The 23,638-nt window shown below is 47.5% G+C and overlaps 1 protein-coding gene across 4 annotated transcripts in view; it reads right to left on the bottom strand.

Moving 5' to 3' along the window:
* The window catches only part of MBNL3 (muscleblind like splicing regulator 3), a 54,954-nt gene that overhangs the window by 21,806 nt on the left and 9,510 nt on the right, over nt 1–23,638 (bottom strand). For all 4 annotated transcript variants that reach the window (XM_087940825.1, XM_087940824.1, XM_026716702.2 and 1 more), the window contains exons 2-5: nt 17,144–18,392; nt 3,497–3,661; nt 2,527–2,727; nt 1,828–2,064 (exon numbers count right to left, since the gene is read on the bottom strand). In XM_087940825.1, coding sequence (XP_087796951.1) covers nt 1,828–2,064; nt 2,527–2,727; nt 3,497–3,661; nt 17,144–17,317 — 777 coding nt within the window. In that variant the 5' untranslated portion in view covers nt 17,318–18,392. The remainder of the gene's footprint in view (nt 1–1,827; nt 2,065–2,526; nt 2,728–3,496; nt 3,662–17,143; nt 18,393–23,638) is intronic.

Here is a 23,638-nt window from a genome sequence, read left to right as displayed (position 1 = left end):
ATTAGGGAATGAAGATTTCGCTTGCGAGAAAGCGTGCTCCCAATTTGCCTGGCTGCCCTTTGAGGATGGCTTCCTTCTGGTTTTGGGGGCTGAACTCTTGGTGCTCATCAGAAGCAAGTCCTGCTGTTTTCAGAGAGGCTCACTTCTGCGTTAGCAAGCAATCGGGAGGTGCGTGGCCAAACCCAGGGAGCATCTGTGAAAAAAGGGACGGGCTGGGTGTGTGAAATCTGAATCAATGGCATAGGGCTTGTCCGGAAAGCGGGGATTAGTATATATTTGAAACCCCAAGATTTCTTCCCGACTTAAGAGGGAACCATCTAGTCTCAAAGAATTTTGAGACAACCTCCAGGAATTCTGGATGTCTTTCCAACCACACCTCACACACACACCCCCTTCCTTCAAAATGACCAACACACGGACAAATCTGAGAAAGGATTCCATCTAAAGATGTGAAACCGTCTTTCTCCGTCTCTCCATTTTGCCCACCGATCGATCAACCGGTCGGCCCATCAACCAACCGGTTGCTGTGCCACCTTAAAAGGTGCGAGGGAGGGCAGGCTTGGCCCTTCATCAGCAGCTGCGTTTGAAAATCCTCCCAGCGGTGAAACCGAGACCTGGGAAGAGGGTGGGGTGGGGAGTGAGTGAGTGAATATTACAAGACAGTTTGGATGACCCGGCTCCGAAAACAAGCGAGCGGTAAAAGGTTTTCAGGCTGGGCGGCGGTTTAAAAGTGGCACGCTGTAATCGAGTGTGTGCTGACAAGGGACAGCATGAATTCAGCATGAACTGGGGTGACATGGGGAGACAACTGTTACTGGTAGCATGTCAGGAATCAGCCCAGATCAATAAAGAACGTGTGAGCTGATTCTTCCAAAGGCCGATGAGAAGCTTGGCCATCAAGGTGTGTTCTCTTTTAGTGACAAGACCCACCCTAAGCCCAGGGTGGACCCTCGGCATCTTAATGTCTATGGAGACTCTCCATCATCAAGGCCAGGGGTGTCCAACCTTGGCAACTTTAAGACTTGTGGACTTCACCTCCCAGAATTCTGGGAGTTGAAGTCCACAAGTCTTAAAGTTGCCAAGGTTGGACACCCCTGATCTAAGCCATGGTTGTCCCAAAGGTGCTTTTTCAAGAGGCACCTGGACTTCCTTTGTTTTTCTTTCGAAGACGCTTCCCTTGTCACCCCAGAAGCTTTTTCAGTTCTAGTAAATGGTGGGGAATGGAATACAAATCCTTCCGTTCCCCATCGTTCAGTCAGAACAGAAGAAGCTTCTTGGATGGCAAGTGAAAAGTCTTCAACGAAAAACAAAAGAAGCCCAGGTGCCTCTTGAAAAAGCACCTTTGGGATGATTGGCAGCTGAATGTGGAACTGAATGATATGGATATGGATACAACCGCATACACCGGCTTTGCATAGGTTTGGATCTTAAATAGAAAATTCTTTATGGCTCTTTCTTGTAAATGTTCTATGCTGAGAGAGGGGGAGAGAGGGGGGGAAGAAAGAAAAAGAAAGGAAGAAAGAAAGAAAGAAAAAGAAAGAAAGAGAGAAAGAAAGAAAGAAAGAAAGAAAGAAAGAAAGAAAGAAAGAAAGAAAGAAAGAAAGAAAGAAAGAAAGAAAGAAAGAAAGAAAGATTGATTTGATTCAGATACGATAGGATTTGCTTTATGGGTTCTGAAAACTGTGGGACTTCCTTCTAAAGGAGCCTCTCAGGGCTGAACGGGTGATTGTGGGAGGGTGAGGATTTAAAAAGGGGAGCACCCCCTGTCCCCACTTGGTGGGACAACACAACATTCAGCCAAGTCATCGCTGAAGGCGGCTCTCTTACCATTGCGGTCGCAGCTGTTTGATTCACCTGGTGCTGAGCTGCCTTGATTTTAGCTTGCAAATGCGCAGGGGGGTGAAAGTACTTGCATTTCTCCCTGGAGCATCGGCCTTTGATGTAATCCATGCACACCGTGACCGTGTTCTCGTTCGTGTCAATCATGGCAATATCGATTGGGTGAGCGTAGCGGCAGTCGTTCTCGCCCCGCGTGCAATTTCCACGCTGAAATTCTCGGCACACCTGGAAAGGCAGAGGAGGTGGGGTTCAAAGAAGGACAATACAACCTGCTGGTCTCAAGGCGATCGCTCTGCCAGGTTTGTCTGAGTAAGAAGAAGGGGGGCCGTATCCATTTGCAGGATAGAAAGAGAAATGGTGTAAGTGTGTGTGGAAATGGCCTTGGGAGACGGAAGGGGCGATATTTGGATAAGAGGCAGCTGAGCCTGCAGGCAGAATGGGGGCATGGCACTCATCCCAGCACGGAAACCTTCTGAAGTTTTTGGAACTGAAAGGTGAAGGGGGAAGAGATGCCCTTTCAGGCTGCACAATTCTATTAATGTAACCCGACAATAAAATGATAGTTAGTCCTCCTGGGTGCGCTTCTCGTTTCCCACAGGGCTGACGGAAACAGAGCAATCTGCACCCAAATTCTCCTACCGATTCCTTCACGAAATAAGGCAGCGGAACCCAAGCCAAGGCAAATACCTCCAATTTATCTGTCCTCATGAGTTTCTGCCCCGCGGAGCCACCGGGTATGGAAACCGCGGGGTTGCTGGAGACCAGGACGGGCGTGTTTGGTAAGAGCTCTGCAGGCACCAAACCCATCCCTGGAGAAACGTGGCTTAAGTAGGGGCTGAACGCCATGGTGGGGCTGGTTGCAAGCGAAGGAGTCACAGGAAACGTCGTCTGTTGGGGAAGATCAAGCAAAAGGCAGGCTGTCATCAGGGGAAAAGAGTTGGAAAGGACCTTGTAGGTCATCTAGCCCGACCCCCTGCCTCAGCAAGTCCAACCCCCTGCCCAATCACTGAGCAGACAGCCATCTATCACTATCCATCTATGGGCCTCCACCATCCACTCTTTAGAAGGGCTGATGCACCATGCTGCGTTCAAAAGACATTTGGAGGGGGGGATTTGATTTTTCCGCCTGCTCTTAAGGAGGCCACAGATCGGAAGTGCGGACAAGACACAGAAAATTAACATCTAATTAACACCTAGGAACTCAAGAAGGTTGGGGGGGGTCTCTTGAACAAAATCTGCCAAGGGTCTTGGAGTGCTCCAAGGACGGTCTGGTTGAGGAGGGCATAGGCTTTGGGCGGACTATGCGCAGCTTCCAACGCATGGGCCGCTGTCCTGAAATAACCTGGATGGGCAGGTGGAGGATGGAGCACGATCACCTTAGGTCTCTTCGCTTAAAGTGCCAATTTTGAATGCGGATGTTGGGGGGGAAGGTCAGGGATTCTGCTGACGCTCCACCCGCTCCAGTGCGTTTTCCCACCTTGAAGGCACCGGCACAATTTTTCCAGCTGGTGCTGAGAAATCCCTGATAGATGCAACCCGTGCGGTCCAGCGGTGTCACCTTGCTGGAAACGTGGCCCTATCTTACCTCTATCCTTCCTGGCCCAAGAAGCCCCTGCTCTGAGCCAGGCCTCATCGAGAATGACTCCCTGTCACTTACGATCGGCTGCAGCTGGGCTCCAGGGACCATAAACTGCATTTGCTGTGCAAACATGGCAGCGGCTGTCTTTTGCTGGATCAGGTTGTTGCGCCCATTGATTTCAAGTTGTGTTTTTAAGTGTGGTGGAGGGTGAAGGTATTTGCAGTTTTCTCGAGTGCAGCGACCCTAAGGGGTTTGTGGAGAGAAAAAAAAGGAAAAGTACATCTTGGGAAGCAGAATCCCTGAGAGACCAGGATAAAAACGGATTATTCAGCACCTGGAGGGAGAACGGGGTGTCTCCCATGTTTACTTTTCATTTTTAGGCACGATATCAGCACAGAAAATACACGACAGGATGCAACTGTTTTTAAATTTATTTTTTTAAAAACCAAGTCGTGTATTTAACAAACAGAAATTAAAAACACTCCAACAGCGAGGATGTAATAAAAAAGTATGTATGGTAGTAATAAGAATAAACTCAAACTTTAAGTAGTAACATACGCTTTGAGCCGTGCTATTCTGTAAAAATAAAATTAGCTATCCAGGGCTACAAAACCCTGTGATTATATCCTTACTGTCTTACTCTGCCAGGTTCCATTATCCAACTGAAATCATAACAGACAATCATCTGCCACACAACACCCCAGACTTAACAACTGTTGATAAGAAAGACCAAGAAGTCTGGAGAGTGGATATTGGGGTGCCTGAAGACAGCAGAAGAAGGGGAAGAACGGGAGAAAATCCCAAAATACAAAGATCTGCAAACAGAAGTAGAATGTCTGTGGCAAAAGAAAGCAAAGATAGTACCAACAGGAACAGGCACCCTGGGTGCAATCCCAAAACATCTGGAGCACCAGTGGCATTGACAAAAACACAAAACCAGTCAACTGCAGAAGGCAGATTTACTTGGGAGAGCTCACGTTCAGCTCTGCCTGTCCTAGGTACTTGGGAAGGACTCGATAGGTGGACAAAAATGCAGAATTCAGTCTGAACATCTGGCTGACTGGACAACCAGCCACAATAATACTAGCAGCATGCCTTCAACTCCCAGAATTCCTCACGCCGGCCATGCTGACCAGCAAATTCTGGGAGTTTGGTCCACACATCTCAGTTGGTCAAGGTTGAGCTTATGGACACCTCAGCTCTGCACACAGGTAGTAAGGCTTCCCAGCCAAATTTAGAATAAGCCCTCTTGGGGAAGGGGCAGGTTAGATGTGCGTGAAAAGAAGCTATCAGCTTCTCAAGCGACGGAGTTCCTAAGCCAAGGTTTTCCTGGGAACATGCATGCGTCGTTTTAGTTGGCAACTCCACAGAACATTTAATCAGCTTGGCAGTTTGGAGCGGGGAGGGCAGGATGCATCATGGACTGAGCGGGGAGGGGAGATTTTAGCTTCCAGCTGCAGGCCCCTTCCTTAAAATCAGCATGCTGGAATAAAAAAAAATGCTATTCCGTCTGTTGACTGAAAGGTGTTAATAAGTCCTAAGAAAAACCACATGAGCGTTTGTGTGTGTGTGTTGCTTGTGTATTGCTTGGTTTCCTTTAACCCAATTCCTGTTTTTTATTAATAGAGAGTACACAGTATAATGATTAGTGTCCTACACAAGGACTGGGGAAAAAGTGGAGGAAGGAATATTATATAGGTCACCCTAAGCTCAAGTAGACTTTTCCCCAGAAATCTGGAAACTATTTATAGTGAAATTAAGATTTGCCTGAACGATGCAACAAGTTAAATGCTCCTGCCTTTGGGAAGGACCCTCCTCTGATGGCCTGGCTTCCACCTGACTCTTGTTTTGATAGCAGGAATGTCTGCTGATATCATGGTACAATAAAACAAATAATTCCCAGTGCTCCGCTCTGGTCAGTTTCAAAAACATGCAATCTGCTCCTCTTTTAGCGCATCGAGAGACATCCATTAAAATAAGGCTGCCGCCTCACCTCCCATTTCCCGTCCGATCACAGCTCTGCAGGTTAATTTTGTGCCGCTGAGCCAGGGCTGTCCAGGTAGAAAAGAGCTCAACTATTGGGGTCCTCAGGGGTCTGCCTATGGGGTCATCTTGGCAACAGGGCTGGCCACTTGTTCTCGGGGGGGGCGGGGGGGCGTGTTTTAGCCTTCCCATTGCAGCCTATAGCTCCGAGGATTCTTCCCACAAATACTAACCAGGCATTTGCCGTAAACTTTGGTTCACCTCTTGGGGATCACCATGTTTGGCTAGAGGTTGACCCCTCTTGTGATGGGACACCTTGGAGGGCACTTAAATCCTGTTCCTTGGCCGGCTCTGGGAGTTGAAGTCCACAAGTCTTAAAGTGGCCAAGGCTGGAGAGCCCTGTCCTACACAGCCTCTCAACCAGTGGTGGTATGCTACCGGTTCGGAAGCAAACTGGTAGCTCTGAGGATCATCTGTGAGCAAACCAGTTTGCTCCAACGATCAGCTGCTGGGCCCCCAGCTCTATACTGACCGTTATTCCTGCTTTCCAACCTCAGAAGCACGCGCCTCTGACCAACACATCAGCTCTGACATTTCCAGAACAAGTCTCCTAACCCCACTTGGCAATTTGCCCTGAAGGTCACCTGGGGACGGCGGCGCTGCTGCCCCTGAGGTTTGCTACAAGCATCACAAGGGCAGAGCCAGAGAATCGATGCGGCCTCCCTCCCTGCTTGGATGGGGGCTGCGGAAAATTCCAGCCAGGGAAGCAGGCAAGCTCCGAACGGGAGGTGTTAAAGGGCCCCGGGTCTGAATGCCATCGCGTGCCTTTAGCTGCCTTCCTGAATTTTTGGATGGACGGACACACACACACACACAAAACAACCCTGAGCCTGCGATAACTCGTGATTTCAGCTTTTGGAGAAAGTGTCCTATTAATGGTCACTAAACTGAGAATTATTTATTTATTTATTTTGTCAAGCAATTATAAGATAACAGGTATAAGTATAAACATAGCTATGAATACATGAAATGGATACATATAAGAAAAATAAAAAGAAACAATAGGACAGGGACGGTAGGCACGTTGCTGTGCTTATGCACACCCCCTACAGACCTCTTAGGAAAGGGGTGAGGTCAATAGGAGATGGTCTAAGGTTAAAGTTTTTGGGGTTTGGGGAAGAAACCCCAGAGTCAGGTAGAGGATTCCAGACACTGACCACTCTGTTATTGCTGAAGTCGTATTTCCTGCACTGAAGTTTGGTGCGGTTAACCCTGAGTTTGTATCTATTGTGCGCGCTTGTGTTGTTACGGTTGAAGCTGAAGTATCCATTGACAGGTAGGACATTGCAATGTATGATATTATATACCATACTTAGATTGGACCGAATAAGGATAATGCACCTTTTATAATATCTCAGAGAAAGCCCCCTCCTCGTGCGACAGAATTGGGGTGCTAATCCCTCAGCTCCCAGGGAGCCCCTCATGAACGAAGAGCCCGCCAGAAAAAGACAACAGGAAGGAGGAGGAAAGGCCTTGCGAAGGAGCCCGATTTCACGGAAGGGAAAGGCTGCGGAAATTGTTAAGGGCCAATGTGTGTTTGTGTTGTCACATAATTTAGAAAAATCAACTGCTTTAATTAACATAAACAGCTCCTGGACTTAAAAATAACAATCCATCTGAGCTGAGAATTTGTTTTCAATCTGGGAGAGAAATCCGTGCCAAGAAATGTACTGCATTTTTAAAATAGCTCCCTCCGATTACAGGAGGAGAGAGACAAAGGTGACTCAATCCTTTTATTTTAGCCAGGCCTGCAAACTATCTTAGAGGGAATCAGAATGACATGAAAGAATCTAACGGGCCTTCCTTCTAGGGAAAAAGAAATTGTTTCCTTTAGAGGTTTGGGGTAACAGCTATAAACACCTGAGTAAATACGATAACAAAACTTCTGGAAGGTTAGTAATTATTTTGGATGTACCGTAGAGAAATCTGGATTGTAATATTCACCAAAACAGCCTTTCCACAGCAATGCATTTTACAAATCAGAAGAGGGAACGGTGGAATTTCCCCAGCCTGAATGACTAAGAAAGATTTTCTGCACAAAAGTCAGCCACGGAAACTTTTCTGCAGCAAGGAAGCGAAACTTAAAATTACTTTCTAATCACGCTGATTCAGCTGGACGGAAGGAAAGGGATAGAGGTTAATATGCAAAAGCTAACTTGCAAAAAGGGGTTGCCAAGAGGTGGATTGTAAGGGGAGATTTAGCGGTAGAATCGGAGCCTTTTCCTGGCAAGGAATTAGAACCTCTGGTTTAAAATCTGGTTTATACCTGCGGCAGAAAATGAGACTGTAGAATAGAAATGAGCCTTGCCAACATGTAGGCAGCCCTGGATAAATGTTTTTAAAAAACCAAAAACTTTTACACACACAAAACACACAAACCCCATACGTGTCCAGGCTGTCATTCTTTCCTGCAGGAGTTTAAGGCATGAAATTATGCCTTCCACGTTCATTTCCTGCGTTGCTTAAGGAGATAGTAAAATGGCCCCTTTTGCTCTCCGAATAATGCTTTGAGATGGAGGACTCTTGGACGTTCGTGTCCTCCGACGCTTACAAACATCCCACCTTTTCGTTTTCCACAGGGCCCACCTGCTTCCAGCGCAAAATGCCAAAAACGGAGTTACTACGAGAAGAAGAACAGATGCTCCCCTTCTCCTCCTAATGTTCCTCTCCTGTCAAAGGAAGTCAGCCTTGGGTAAAAAAAAAAATTGCCAACTGCCAAACTTTCAGCTCTCAAAGTCAACAAAAGATCCCTGGATTAATTCCTAGCCTACAAAACTAAGACATCACCCCCCAGTGCAAGCAATGGCCAAGAGAGGATGGGCTCTGCAATTCAGCACAAAAAGAGCTTTTTTGAGGCGGCTCCTTGGAATCAGGTCCTTTTAAACCAGGTGAATTAGAAAGGAACGGCCTGGTCTCCCCAAATATTTCCCAAGGCGCTGAATGCCAACAGGGAGGAGGCCGGCCAGCCTGCTTTGGCTCAGCCTTCGAACCAGGGTGTTAAGTCTTAGCAGTGACCACCTCGCTGAGGCTGCACAAACCCTGGCCAGCAACTCCAGCCGCACCAAGGGAAACGTGGCTAATGCCTGGCTCATGCCCTGGGGCCGCCTCCTGCCTTCGCCGCCCTGCAAAGCTGTCCCTATCTCATTTACTCTACCCAGCACAAAGAAGCAGATTAAGTGGCAATCGCAACTTAACAAGATTCTGTACACACACACAATGCCTCGGTCGGCCCCTTCCTCTGGCATGTAAATCAGGAGGATGGTATTGCCATAGCCAGGAGATGCCTATTCACCGGCAAGCCCTAGGGGATTATCCTCTGCCACCCTTCAGTCACATTGTTTCCGCCCCAATCCTAATTTCTAACAAGTCGGTGGAACGGCTCCTTTTCTCAAGAACTCATTAACCGCTCAAGAAAAAGCAGGCACCCACAAAGAGCGTGCCAGGCTGTTCACTGCTGCCAAGTTTTGCAAGACACACACACACACACACACACACACAGAGTGCCCAAATCTGGCCCAGACAAAACACGGCAGCCCACCCACCGCTGCCCGCCCTCTTATGCAGAAAGGAGAAGCCCACATCTGACCGAGTTTGCTTTATTCACAGAACAAAGCATGGTGAAGGCTGGACCCTGGAGGCCAGTGTCTCTTTACAGGGTAGTCCTCGACTTGCGACCACAGTTGCACCCAAAACGTATGTCGCTAAGGGAGACATTTGCTAAGTGAGTTTTGCCCCATGTTACGGCCTTTCCAGCCAGAGTCGTTAAGTGAATCCTTGTAGTTGTCAGGGACGCGGTTGCTCAGTGAATCTGGCTTCCCTGCGGACTGTAAGCAGGTCTCAAAAGGGGATCAGGCGACCCCAGGACCCTGCAACCATCAGTGAATATGAGCCACTTGCCAAGTAGCCAAAGTCTGATCATGTGACCATGGGGAGGCTGCCACCGTCGCAAGTGTGAAAAATGGCCCTAAGTCACTTTTTTCAGTGCCATTGTAACTCTGCACGGTCACTAAACGGACTGCTGAGGACTCCCTGTGCTTCTGCCGGATCACCCAACAAACTGCTTACAGCGGGGGGCGGGGGGTAGTGCACGTGGACGTGGCCTTCTTTGGGAGGAATATCAAAACAAGCCACGTCTCCTGGCTGCTTTTTCCTGCCCCGGCTGAGAAGGGATTCTCTGGCAAGGGAGCCAACCCACACGGGAGTCAGAGCAACAGCGACCAAAGGGCTACTTAAGCCCCAGTGAGAGACCCTCGCTAGACCAACCCCGGGGTCCGAGGCGTGACAGGCTGCTATTCAGCTTGCCCTTTCATCCTTGCACAAGCCGCTCTTGTAAAGCCTAAACGCCCGTCAGACGGTTCCTGCGACACTTGATTGTTTGGAGAGGTCCAGGATCTGGAGATGGCCGCGTGCATTCACGAGCCGTCCGCCCCCAGCCCCTCCAAGACACAGAGAGGCGAGTCTCCAGGAGAACAAAGAGGTCACAAGAGGACAAGGCTGGGGCCAAAGGAATCTGCATCGGCCTCGTCAACCAAAGAGTCGGGAACAAATGGGCATTTTTTTCAGGCACGAGCCAGACGGGATGGATAGCCAGCAGACCGATGGGAACCATGGCGGGAGGGGGGGGAGTATTCCCCATCTCAGATTTCAGGAAGAAGCTGGAGAGCCCCCACCTCCTCCAGGATGGCTTAAATGGATTTATGACCTATTGCAGAGGAATTCTGGGAGTTGAAGCCCCCAAGTCTTAAAGTTGCCAGGTTGGACAACACCGCCCTCCTCCGTGACTAGGTGATCCTTGGCTCCTTCCAACTATAGTTTCAAAAGTATACGACATCATCATCGCCTCGGCCCGTTTGCAGAAGATTAGACCGGTTTCTTGCACTAACGCCGCAAGAGCTAGCGCAGAGGCAGGTACAAATTCTAAGCCAGGGTCAGTGGCTTAACCGGGGTCGGTGAACCTGGCTGCATAATGGAAGCCATTGGATACAAACACAGGGGAAAGACCGGGAGAAACGCCCAACCGTAACTTGGGGACATCCTCCTCGCCAGCAGAAATATAGCCGGTCAGGGCGAAGTCAGATGGAAGGGGAGAACGGTCAGATTCACGGGCTGAAGCAAGCTGCCACATATCCTGATGAGCTTTAGCCCAGGATTTCTGGCTGTGACCTGCAAGCTGCCATTTCTGGCTTGACTCCGGGAACAAAAGCAATGGCTGAAGGTGAACCAGGCCCGACACCATCTCTACCTCTTGCTCCCCGCAAGGCCTGAATCATCTCTCTCTGCTTGCAGCTTAACTCAACTCAAGTTAAAAAACAAACAAACCGCACAGTTGGGAACCAACCACCGGACTTCCTTCTCCATGGGTGGCCCCACAGCAGCTTCCCTCCTTCAAACGCGGCCCTGAGAAACTGGAGCCGTCTGAGGACAGTTCGGGGAATTTTTCTCCTCTGTTTCTCAGCTGGCCTTGTTCCTAGCAGACCCCAGTGAGCAAAGAGCTCTAAGGGCCTTGGGATGGCCAACCGCGGACAAGTTTCCCTCTTGTCCCCTTTTCCCCTCTGACCCCACAAAAAATGCGGGAAAAGGTATTTAGATTAAGGATCTTTTCAGCAAACGAAGTGGGGAAACCCCTTCTGGGCGGGGAGGGGAGAAATCATAGCCTGTTAATAAATTAGGTGGAAAGAAATGTCTCCACCCTGTAAATTCCCTTCATTTTATTGCCGGCCAAGGAGGGAGGAGACAGACGTTGGTTTAGCTGATGCTTGAAAAAGTTCAACTTTGAGAAACGGAGCTTCGCTTAATTGTGAAAATCTCCTCTCGACTCAGGGAGGCCCTAATTTTCTCAGGGAGGCAAACTCACAAGGAATCTCACTTCTCCAAACTTTAAGGCCGCTGCAGACCCTTGGGCCAAATGGGAGCAACCGCAGGGCCAATGGCCCCGTGCCCCCCTCCCTTTCCGATTGCCACGGGGCGAGCTGGCTCCTGCCAGGCAGGCAGTTCCATGGGAACCGGGCGGACGAAAACAACAAGGGCCGCTCGCTTCCTACGTGCAAGCTTAGGAGGATGCCGCGTGAAATTGTCAAGAGCTCCTGAAATATTGATGTGGCTTCCAGCTCAGCGCCATGGCAGGTTTTTTTCCCTGCTCTTCCGCTTGCCAGGTTGTCCACCCCCCCCCGTTAACAGCCTCCCATCAGAAAGAGAAATACAGGAGAGAGAAATACGTAGGACCGAAAAGAACCGGTGGCCACGGAATATTTAAACAAAAGCCTTGCTCTCAGAGGCCGGACGGACAGGTGGTCCTTCCGAGGAAGTTGCTCTAGAACAGGGCTGTCAAACTCTAATTCACTCAGGGCTGCCTCTGGGTTGTGTTTGACCTGGGAGGGCGTGGCAATGGTGGGCATGGCCAGCTTGACATCACTCATGTCGGGGGCACCTGTGGTGGCCAAGGGCTAAGGCAGGACTCCCCTGAGACCCTCCCTCACTCTCATTATAATCCCCTTCCTTCCTTCTTTCTCCCTTCCCTTCCTTCTCCTTTCTCCTTTCCTTCTTTTTCCTTCCTTGCTCTCTTCCCATCTTCCCTTCTATTTCTTTGTCCTTCCTCTTTCCCTTTCTCCTTTCCTGTCCCTTCTTTGCATGCCTGTCAGCTCTCTGCCAACGAAAATGGCCACGATGGCCTCCTGCAGCCCTCTACCAGCAATCCAGATCTAAGCACCCTTTGGAGTTTGACATCCATGCCCTACAATGTACCAACTTAGCAATCAGATCCTTTGTGTCTACCTTCCTGGAATAGATTATTAACTCAAGTGGGTAGAGATACTAACCTACTTGAGAGACCATGATCATGGTAATAAATACTGGCAGGAGCATCTACCGGCCAAGTTCAAAGAAATCAAGATGGCAGCCTCAACAGCATGATCCAAGCTTCCATTCTCTTGGACTTTTCTGGCCATGAGGACAAGCCCGAACACTGAGATTTCTAATCCATCTAAACTAGCCATCCTAATGCCAGCACCAAGCGTCATGCATGGAGACGAGTCCTTAGAGATGCGATTGGCATCCCACCCCTGGACATGGGACATTCCTTCAAAATGGCTGCTGTGAGCATCAGCTTCCTATCTTGGACCCCAGACCATTATTTTGTTCCCCAAATACCAAGGGGACTTGAGCCCACCTGCACGATTAGAGAAAGGAAAGAATATTGACAAATGCTTGTTCGAAGCAGAGGGAAAAATGGAATAGCAACCAAGAACAATCAAAACAAGCCAGCCATACTTTAGAGAAAGGCACCTCCATGTATGTATTTTTTTTTTCTGAAGAAAGGATGGATTTCAGGAATCGGATGGCTTAGAAACCTTTCGGCGAGAAAGGTTGCCTTCTTTTTATAATTATGGTCACAGCTCGCTCCCCCAGAAGTCTCCAGCACCCCTCTGCAATTCCTCCTGTGCATTTTTAAGGATTACTGTCGGTTCAATTACCTTAATTGCATGGCTGGGCTCAATGTAACACGATCTGTACAGAGATGGCTGGTTACATCCTAATTGCCACAGACTTTTTCCCCTCTGATACATGGATTCGTCTTTCCTTTTTCTCGTTAGCCAGAAAATGCAACAGATTTTCTTGTCCAGAGAAGGAAGAGATGTGCTCTACAACAAGTTGTAAGTATACACCCAGTTCTTAAAGAGCCAGCAAGCAAAGCAACCCCAAAACTAACAGGAGACAAAAGAAAACCCCTGCTGTCTTCTTGGAGGTGAACTGGATCAGTTCTGCTTCATGAGCTGAGCTAATTTGTTTTCACATCCCAAACCCAACACGTTCGGGTCTTTTCTTTTCTTTTTAAACACAACACCCTAGTTCAGTCATTGTGTTGGCTGCATCCCAAATACAGGAGTCAAACTGATTTGCCATGCAAAATATTCAACTACTGAATAAATGTCACAGAAAAGCAATGTAAACACATTACTCTTGAAATCCAAAGTATTTGTATGGTTGCTGAAGCTCACAGCTCTCAAGGACAGAGCAGAACAAAAGAAAACAGGGGAAAATATATTCAGAAACCCTTAAGCAGCAGCAATTTGACCCAACCTTGTTGAAGGATCGGGGAATCGGCTATGAAATGCCCACTTCAGAAAGCAAAGGACTTTCCAAACACATCACAACAGAGACAAGACGAATCAATGAATTGGTGGCCACACCGTCCCAACATGTCTTACTCCAATTCATGCACATCTATTGGGGAGTTTTTTCCCCTCCTGTAAAGACCCACGGTGAAGCTTTAGATCAACATGCTCAACACCTGATTAGGTTCTTGGGCGGGAAGACACAAAACCACTGACACTCCTTACAACAACGGAGAACAAAAATGAAGCAAAGCCGTCACTCTGGGAAACTTCAACTGGCCTTACGATCGGACTTCAACTCTCCTTAGCTTTGCAGGCCGGCAAAAGTTGTAAATGCAAGGACGGTGGTAATGTTATTTCTTTTTTCCCATCATCGCTGTGAAGGATTGCTAAATGAAGCAGTCGCTAAAAGAGGACTACCTATGTTCTGTTTCTCCAGAAAACAAAACTCTTTTGGACTGGGGGGGGGGAGTCAAGAAGCCATTTTACACAGATCAACCTCATGATTCTTTCCCCCCCAATTTGCATTCTTGGATCAAAAGATGGCGAGAAATAAATGAAGATTCCATGTTTAGTGAAGCCAGCCTAGAAAGTCAGGCGGCCATTTCTGGGCTTATCAACTTAAACCTCCATTTTTCCCCCCTATGGTTGCCAGAGATTTTTTAGGAGAAGGATTGGGGTGAAGTACGAAGAGAAGCTAAAATTGGCTGTACCAAGAAACAAGGTGATAGAGTGGTGACAAAGTCACTCATAAAAGAGCTGGGATGAAAATTCCTCCTCGGTGAATATTCTACTCTAGCTTTCCTTTCTGCAAAGTAAGGCTATGGCCAGTATTACAAGGCCCCTGCAGCCCCCTTTCTGGGGATTGGGCCTGTATTATTGTGGCTGTTACTTGGCTGAAGAGGAACCGAGTTCCAGCCCGTTTCCTTCCTTTCCAGATGGAATTGTGGGCTTGCTTCAGTCTTTTCAGCCCAGGCATTTTGCTCCCCTTCTCACCAGGACCGGTGGGCAGCAGTCTGTTGCTGGATAATCAAGGGCATTTAGGAGGACCCCTTTTGCTAAAACAGTATTTGCTATTTTCATGCCTGTGGCAGCCTGTACTGGATGCTTCCATGCAAAAACTTCCGTTTATTTATATCCTGCCTTTTTATTTGTATTTTACAAATAACTCAAGGTGGCAAATATACCCAACACACCTTCCTCCGCCTATTTTCCCCACAACAACCCTGTGACGTGGGTTGGGCTGAGAGGAAGGGACTGGCCAAAAGCTACCCAAGCAAGCTTTCATGCCTAAGGCAGGATTAGAACTCACCACCACCTGCTGGTGATTGGCTCAAAGTCACCCAGATGGATTTCATGGCTAAGATGGGACTAGAACTCCCAGCCTCCTGCTTTCCAGCCTGGCGCTTAACTGATTCGTTACGGACCCTTGGTATTTGCACTGGTCCAAGCCCTTTGCTCCTTCCTTGTCCTTGTATAAAATATCAGAATAAAAACTGATTTGCATGGATATACAACCCTCATTGTTCACCACTGACCTTCCAAAGTTGGGGGAAGAACTGAATGCACACCAGGAAAGGTATATTTAAAAAAAGAGGGACTTCCGGTTTGAAGGGCTTCGGCGACAGACAGAAATCCGCAATCGTGTGCGGTTTCTGCCTGGGCTCGCCGCTGGAGTGCCCCGAGCTGGCTGGTTTCGGGGTTAAGCCACCCCATAGAGGTGGTGAAGAGTGGGGAGACTGCCAGCAGGGTCGAGGAGAGCCGCATCTCTCCTCCTCAGCTGGCCATTACTCCCTTTCCCGAAGGCGGTTGCAGCGGTGGTCGGAAACGGCCACCACAAAGGAGAACTCAACCGGAAAAGAATGTGCAGGAGGAAGATAAGAAGTGAAAGTTTTGGCTGACCGGGTTAAATTGTAAAAGCAACAACTAAGGTACCCTGGAATTTAAACTTACAAAAAATAACATCGCTCCCAAAGAAGAGTCGGAAGCAACGAAGGAAAGGGAAAAGGGAAAACTTCAACAAGACTTCTAAAAGATACATTTTAACTGAAACTTTGCAACTAAATAGTAACCCCAGGAAGAGAAAGTGAAAAAAAAAGAGTAAAAAAGAAACAGCTTGCGTGTATTTGGATTATTTGGGGATCTTTGGATGCTTGGTTATTATATTTGAATGACTAAAATCAATCGGGTGGTTGTTTAAAAATTTATACAAATGCACCACTTCTGGATGAATTGAAAATGGAACTTAAAGTACAAATAAGATGCAAAAGAAGGGAAGGGTTCTTTTGGCTTCGTTTTTCAATTCTTAGAAATGGAAATTTGGAACTCTGAGAAACAACAAGAAATGACTGCAAACCAAGAAGACTGGGACAAAGAAGAAGCCATCTTTAATGAACAAGCAATTTTATGTGGGGAAGAAAAAGGAAAGGGGGGAAAGAGAATGGAGAATTTAAGACTTAAAAAAACAACCAAAGAAAAGAAAAAGAATTAAAAAAATAAGTATAATACTGGAAAGCAACAGAAAAGGGGAATACAGAAGAGAGAAATAGAGGTAGCGAGACAAGGGGGTAAAAAGGGCAGAGAGAAGAAGAGAGGGAAGAAGGAAAGGAAAAGAAGTTACAAAGGACCGGAGCAAGATATAGAGAAACAGGACCTATTTAGAAATAATGGGTGAAAATCTAACTGAAAAAGGGATTCTGTAAAGGTACATAAGATTGTACTGTTATATTAGTAACAGAAATAACTTTAGAAAATTGGAAACAACGTATGATTAAAATGAGGGATAAAACAGTGTAATTTAGTGAAATGTTTGTGAACAAAATAAGTGAAATAAAATAAATGAGAAAATTGAATTAGGAAGGAACGGGAACATTTTAATTAGTTAATGTTTTATAAAATATAAGTGAAGGGGGGGGGAATTAACTAAGGAAAGCTTATAAATGTTCCCATAGAAGTATGATATTTGATTGAAAAATAATGTTAAAGATGTTAAGACCTTAATGAATATTAATGATAGAATTGAATTGGAATGGAATGTTGTTTTAATTATATACATTTATAATTTTTTCTTTTTTTAAGAATACAGTGTGAATTTTAAGAATGTACCAAGCAGAATTCGAATGGAAGTTATGTATTATATTGAATGTTACAACTTTAGGGAAAAGATATAAAGGCGTCATACTCCAATCAGTAACTACAGGAGAAATTTTGTTTAATGAGAAAAGATAATAGATAATTGAAACAGGACAAAAAATATAAATACAAGGATTTGAATTGAGATAATTAAAATAAAATTGAGAAAATTAAAAGAGGGGAGAAGCTATGCAGAAAATGTAAAATAGTAATATGATATGGAATAGAATATAAAAATGAGCATGAACCTGAATTTATGTCTGTACGAAGAAATGTAACCCGGGATTACGCTACTTTCAAAAAAGATGTTTTATTTGTATTTTTTTTCTCTTTGTGAAAACTCAAATAAAATTTACAAAAAAAAAAAAAAAAAGAGAGAGAGAAAAACTTTCTGGTCTCCAGAGCACTCAGCAGAACAGGTGTGCTAGCCCGTCCTTACCTTCAGGGAATCAAAGCAGGCGATAACGCGTCCGTTTTCCACATGGCAGCTCCGGGAAGGGTGGGCAAACTTGCACTCTGTGTCAGAACGAGAGCAGGTTCCTCGCTGGAACTCCCGACAGACTTCCAGCGTCAGCCATTTTGTGTCACGAACCAAGGAAACGTTCAGCGCCATATTTTAAAAACTGCCCCCAAAGGGGGTTAAAAAGGGTAGGAACAGGGGGAACACAATGTTCTTCGGGTGAATAGATTTCTTTTGAAGAAAGGGAAAAGTGTGTGTGTGTGTCTGTGTCTGTGAGGGGATTTCTTTATCAAAAGGAAATTCAAGTTAAAAATGTGAAGAAATAACTTTGTTGCTTTGGTAAAATTTCTATTCGTCAGCACTTAGGTTTCATTGAACTCAAATTATGCTTGTTGAAAAGAAAAGGTTAAACTTTTAGCCAATCATAAAATAGAAATCTCATCAGAATTAACTAAAAAAATCAAATTAGAGGCCAGCTCCTAAAAGTGCAATTGTCAAAGTTAAAATAGAAATGTTATATATTTATATATGTTTTTATATATATGTATATATGTATATATATATATATTTATGTATATATATATGTAATGTTTTGTGCCACTGCCAAAATTATTTCAAAACAACTTGCATTCCTCTATTACTGCGTCCTCACAGGTTTCTGTGCTCTCAAGTTGTGGGTTTCAACTATCCCCGCACAAAACCAGATCAGTCCAAGAAAACACAGCTGCAACGGTACAGGCTGAGGGGAATGTTTTTTGTTTCTTGGCAGAAAAGAAACCTTTAGCAAGTTTCTATCCTTTCATCCTGTGCCTGAAACATTTACAAAAGCTGCAAGCGTTAATACCGAAATGTTTCTCTTTTTTTTTTCTATTTCCTTCGGTTTGTTTTTGTCTTTCTTCTTCGTTTCTTTTTTGTACAGGATCGAGTTTGTTACATAGTTGGGAAGAAGAAGGGGGCACAAAGATGACCGTGTGGACCAAATGGAAAAAGGTGAGGGAAAAGACAAGCGATGGCGGTTGAACCGCTGGCCGAGATGCCCCGCGCGCACCGAGCAGCAGCAACGGAGGGGGTCTTCTTTCCAAAGAAGGGGGCAGGCGGAAGGGCTCGGAGGCGGCTGAGGGTGGTGGGCGCTCTCGATCCCCTTCGCAGTGCAGGTGAGGGAAAGCCCAAGTCGGGGGTCGAAGCAGCTGTAGCGATGCCAGTTTCAAGGAAGGCACTTTTCAGCGACCTGCAGGGAGGAGAAGAGACAGCAGCTCAGCCAGGAGGGAGCCTCACTGCGCCCAGATCCCACCCCAAGGAGCCCCTGGACAAGACTCTCCATCCCAGAGGCCTCAGGAAACAGAAGCCGCCCACTGTCTGATTATCGGTCTTTTCCTCCTTAATTGCAAAAAAAAAAAAAAAAAGAGGCGAGAGAGAGAAGGGCACTTTCTACCAGAAGCTCCACACAGTAAGGAGGAAGCAGCCAATGACAGGTCTCCTTGCAACCCAGCGTCTGGGCAGGCACCCAATAGAGGACCTTGTTCCATATTGATCTCATCCTGGCACACATTGGCTCGCCTTTCCCCCGATGGCTCATGCTCGCCTCCCCTCCTCCCTCCGTGCCACTGTATGCAAAAGGCCTCCGCCGCCGGCTGACCCGATGGACAGCCAGCCCCTCTCACTCCCCACCTGGGGCCCAGGCACCCTCAAGGAGCCTCCGGACGGCCCGGTCCCCACCCAAATATGCTCCTGGTGCACGGAAGGGTCGCCATCACCAGGGCCCTGCAGACAGGCTGGAAACAGCTCCTGCTTCCTCCCCTCCCCGTCGCCCACCCCATCCAAGCCCATAATTTTTTGGGGGGTGGGGGTGGGGGAGAAGAACAGCCACAGATTAGAGCTGGACAAAAAACAACAACAAAAAAACCCCTGGGTGGGGGAAGCCATGATGCCACCAAAGACAAAGGAAAAGGCAAACGGCCCTCCAGGGGTGGGGGGAGCTGCTGCTGGCTTCTGCAACCTTGTCTGTTGACGGGGAGCCCGGCCATGAAGCCCTCCGACAGCCATTATGCCAGCAGTCCTCCGCTTCACACTTAACGCCCTCCGACTGAGGCAGGGGCGAAGTTTCAGGAGAAGCCACGAGGTCTTTCCTTCATCGAATGGCATCCCCCCCACTCCCACCAATCCTCTTCTGGAAAAAAACAGCACAAGGGCAGGCTGAAATTTCAGCCACGTCCAGGAGAGAAGGGACTTGTTTCTTTTCTTGTTTAAAAAAAAAAAAAAGCTAACTCTTGCAACAGCTGGATTTTAGCAGCAGCCATCCCTCCTCCAGCTGTGGTGTGTGTGTTTGTGTGTGTGTGTGTGTGTGTGTATTTCCCATACAACCATGAATTCAGGTTCTTCTCTCAACGCAACCAACACAACTTTGGAGAGCAGAAACAGCCTTCTCCACACCCCAAGTGGAGGACTTCAGAAAAGCCTGGCTGAACTGTCCCAAGGACCAATCTGTGTCCCCAGAGATGAATTGCACCATCCCGATTTGCAGAACTCCCAGGTTTGGTGATCCTGGCTGGAAGCGAGTCCCACCTGCACCCGCTACTCTTCCTTGCCAAAGGTCTCTCGGAGGCCCATCAAGATTAGCCCTTCTCTGCCTTTCGTTCCCGGCATCCGGCGGCATTCAACAGCAGCACAACTGACCTGCTTCCGAATCATGACCGAACACAACTTAACAGGAGGCCTGGTGGATGTGGCCAAAGGTGACCCTTGGTTTCGGGGTGTCTTCCCCCTCTTTTGGGAATGAGGAGACCGTCAGCACAGCCCACCCTCCTTGGAGTCTTTTGGAATCTGATGAATCGCCGGATGCTCCAGAGCAGAGGTCTCCAACCGTGGCCACTTTAAGGCTTGTGGACTTCAACTCCCAGAGTCCCCCAGCCGACGGACATGCCTATCCCAAGGGTCCTATTCCAGGCACTGGAGCCCAAGTTTCTCCCAGCCGCACCAGAGGGATGAAAGAGCCACATGTGGCTCCAGAGCCCCAGGTTGCTGATGCCTGGCCTAGGTCCAGGCCTGGTTTGGACAGGCACTCAGGCATAGTCAACCCAGCTGATGGATGCTCTCTTGTGGGAGAGGGACATTAACATACAATTCATCACCTTGAAGGCTCTGGCACTACTTCTTCCCATCCACTACATGAGGAGTTGGGAAAAAAGTGGGCGCAGCTCGGCAAACAAGCCACAACAGGCTGTCGTATGGGTTGGAATGAGGAGGAATTCTTCTAGGAATCACACCCATTTCAAGCCAAGCAAAAGACCTGGGCAGCTTTTGGCTTCTCAGCTGAATCAGAGTCCATGGTTGAAGGTCCTCTCCCGGCCTTCTACAAAAACCACCAGACCCTTTTACAACTCCTAGGATTCCCAGATAGCAACTTCAGCTCAGGACGATGGGTGCTGTCACTTCCAAGTCATCGAGAGGACCTCAAGGCAAGGACTTTAGCTTTAAGGGCTTGCTGCTAAAATACTTAAGAAGCCCATTGAGCATTAATTGCTCAATGACATCAAGATCTCAACGTGGGCTTTGCTGCACGCCACCCAATTCACATGACGGTGAAAGAGGGAGGAAAGGAGGCCCATTCAGACGTGCAAGCTTCTGTCGGTACGGCTGCTGTAGGCCTAGAACCCTCTACAGCAGAGGTCTCCAAACTTGGCAACTTTAAGACGTGTGGACTTCAACTCCCAGCTATGCTGTCTGGGGAATTCTGGGAGTTACCATGTTTGGGGACCCCTGCTCTAAAGATAGACCTCGACTTACCACAGTTCATTGAGTGACCGTTACAACAGCCCTGGAAAAAATGACTTATGACCGCTTTTCACACTTATGACCGTTGAGGCATCCCCATGGGACACGTTATCAAAATTCAGGGACTTGGCAACTGGCTCGCAATTTATGATGGTTGCAGTGTCCTGGAGGGGGTCACGTGGTCCCCTTTTGCAACTTTTTGACAAGCAAAGTCGATGGGGGAAACCAGACCCATTTCACAACCATGAGACCAACTTAACGACTGCAGTGATTCACTTAACAAAGGTGGCAAGAACGGTCAAAAAAACGGAGCAAATTTCCCTGAAACAGATGTCTCACTGAGCAAGAGAAATTTTGCCTTCGTGGTCTGGGCTACCTTGACACCAGTTTTGAAGGATGTGCTTCCCTCTCCTTATTAAGATAAAAACTAATGTGAATTAGCGGGAGGGCCTGTCTGACTCTGTCTTCATAAATCAGATTTTTAGCTGGGTTCGAGACACATTTACTTGACTGTTGCCTTGGCAGCAGATTTTTCTTCCGTCCTTCAAGGCCATCGCCACATTCCCTGCCTGCTCCAACCGACCCCACAGCACTAATGGGGAGGGGAAAAGGCCTAAGTCACACCCCTTGTGCTCCACCATTCAGGAGGTCAACAAAGGAAGGGTGATTTAAAAAAAAGTTAACTGAACAATGAGGACATTGTGCCAAGTTAACCTTTCTTTCCCTCTCGGTCTCAAGATCAACCTCCTACGTTTTGAGGAATCTCCCCCGAGAGGGGATGGAGTGCAGGAATGATGCCTGTTTTGGCAAATCTAAGCCGTTGGCATGCAGGGCAGCCGGGAGCCTGGGTTAGTGCCCGGCCATTGGGGGACAAAGAGAGATCATCACGTAGGAGCATCTGCAGGAAACGGTAACAATCCCCTTTCCCTCTCCTCGTTGCTAGAAAACACATTCCGACTTAAAACCGAAGGAGCTACTCAATTAACACAAGGATTTCACAAGGTGGATAGACACTTCAAGTACTTCTCTGTGAACATTCTGTCCCCAAAGTTTAAACCAGGGCTGTCCAACCTTGCCAACTTTAAGACTTGTGGACTTCAACTCTGGCTGAGGAATTCTGGGCGTTGAAGTCCACAAGTTGCCAAGGTTGGACAGCCCTGGTTTAAACGGTAAAGCAACCTGGGAAGAAGAAAAACGCCCTCGGTTGTTTAACCTGTCCCTGCCCCAAAGGTGCCCGAAAGGAAGGTTCAAAGGCACGGACTGGGCGGCAGGGTGGTCAACTCTAGAGCGACAGCCTCGCTCATGGTCACACAAGCCTCGTCCCGCTTGGATTACGGCGATGTGCTTTACATGGAGCTGCCCTTGAAGAGTACTCAGAAGCTACAACTGGTCCAGAAGGCAGACATGTTGTTGTTTCAGGTTTGTTTTTTATACAGGCTGTCCTCGACTTACAACAGTTCATTTAGGGACTCATGCGAAGTTATGACGATGGCACTGAAAAACCCATGACCATTTTTCACACTTATGACAGTTGCAGCGGCCCCACAGCCAGGGGATCAAAATCCAGCCACTTATATTTACCGGCTCATATTTACGACGATAGCAGTGTCCCGGGGTTACGTGATCCCCTTTTGTGACCCTTCTGACAAGCAAAGTCAATGGGGAAGCCAGATGCCCTTAACAGCCGTCTTCCTAACTTTTAATGACTGCAGTGATTCGCCTAACAAGCAAGTGGCACGAAAGGTCATAAAACGGGGCAAAAATTCACTTAGCAAATGTCTCACTTAACAGCAGACGTTAGGGGCTCAATTGTAGTCATAGGTCGAGGACTTCCTGTAGTAACTGGTCTTACTGTGATTGCGGCAGCCCTATAAATCTTTAAAATGAACTATTTAGATTATTTGAAATCTAAATAATTAGCTGGGTTGGGAGACCTCAACAAATGGGCACCTGGTAAAATGCAACTGCCAGGGACTGTTGACTTTTCGTCGGTTTGAAAATTCTGGCCTCTCGGGTTTTAAGATGCCATTCAGCCTGCCGTGACTTCTGCCCGACAATCGTGCCCAGCCTGGCCAAGCGTTTCGCCCACAAGGAGGAAGCGCCGCCCTAAGGACCCTTTTCGTGGCTGGCACAGCCACGGGGACAAACGACACCTTTCATTTCAATACAGCAGATTCCTGGCCTGTGGTGAAGTGGCAGGCAAGAGCCCCGCTGGAAAATAAAAAGAAACCACACAATGCCCTGAAGTCAGTTTGTTTAGAAGCTGACCTGACTTGAATTCCGAGCCTCCGTCTGCCTTGAATGAAGCAAACCCACAATCTGCTGAAACAAAACAAAAATGCTGGCATTCCCTGCGCCTGGCTGCTTAAGAAAAAGAGGATCAATTCCCATCCGTGCATATAACCATAAATTATGGGCAAGAATTCCCAGCCTCAGATCTGTGACCACTGGGGTAACCACCAAAATATTCATAATAATTGAAAAATTAAAAGCTCAACCCAATCCTCAACAATCTTGCAACATTCCAAACTGGACCCCCCCCCCAAATGTCACGATTTTGCAACTTGGGGCCATTGGTAACAGATAATCAAATGTTTTTGACTGTAGGGGTCTCCCAGAGGCCATCCGGACAAGTCACATTTGCCCCACTGCCAGAAACAAAGCTGCCCAAGGGACTGGTGTTCTCCTTCCCACAGACCTCAG

Source organism: Pseudonaja textilis, chromosome 12 (genome assembly GCF_049901715.1).
Source record: "Pseudonaja textilis isolate UNSWEBS1 chromosome 12, rPseTex1.2, whole genome shotgun sequence".
NCBI lineage: Eukaryota > Metazoa > Chordata > Lepidosauria > Squamata > Elapidae > Pseudonaja > Pseudonaja textilis.
Note: the sequence above shows the minus strand (reverse complement) of the source record. Positions and strands in the feature narration are given on the sequence as shown.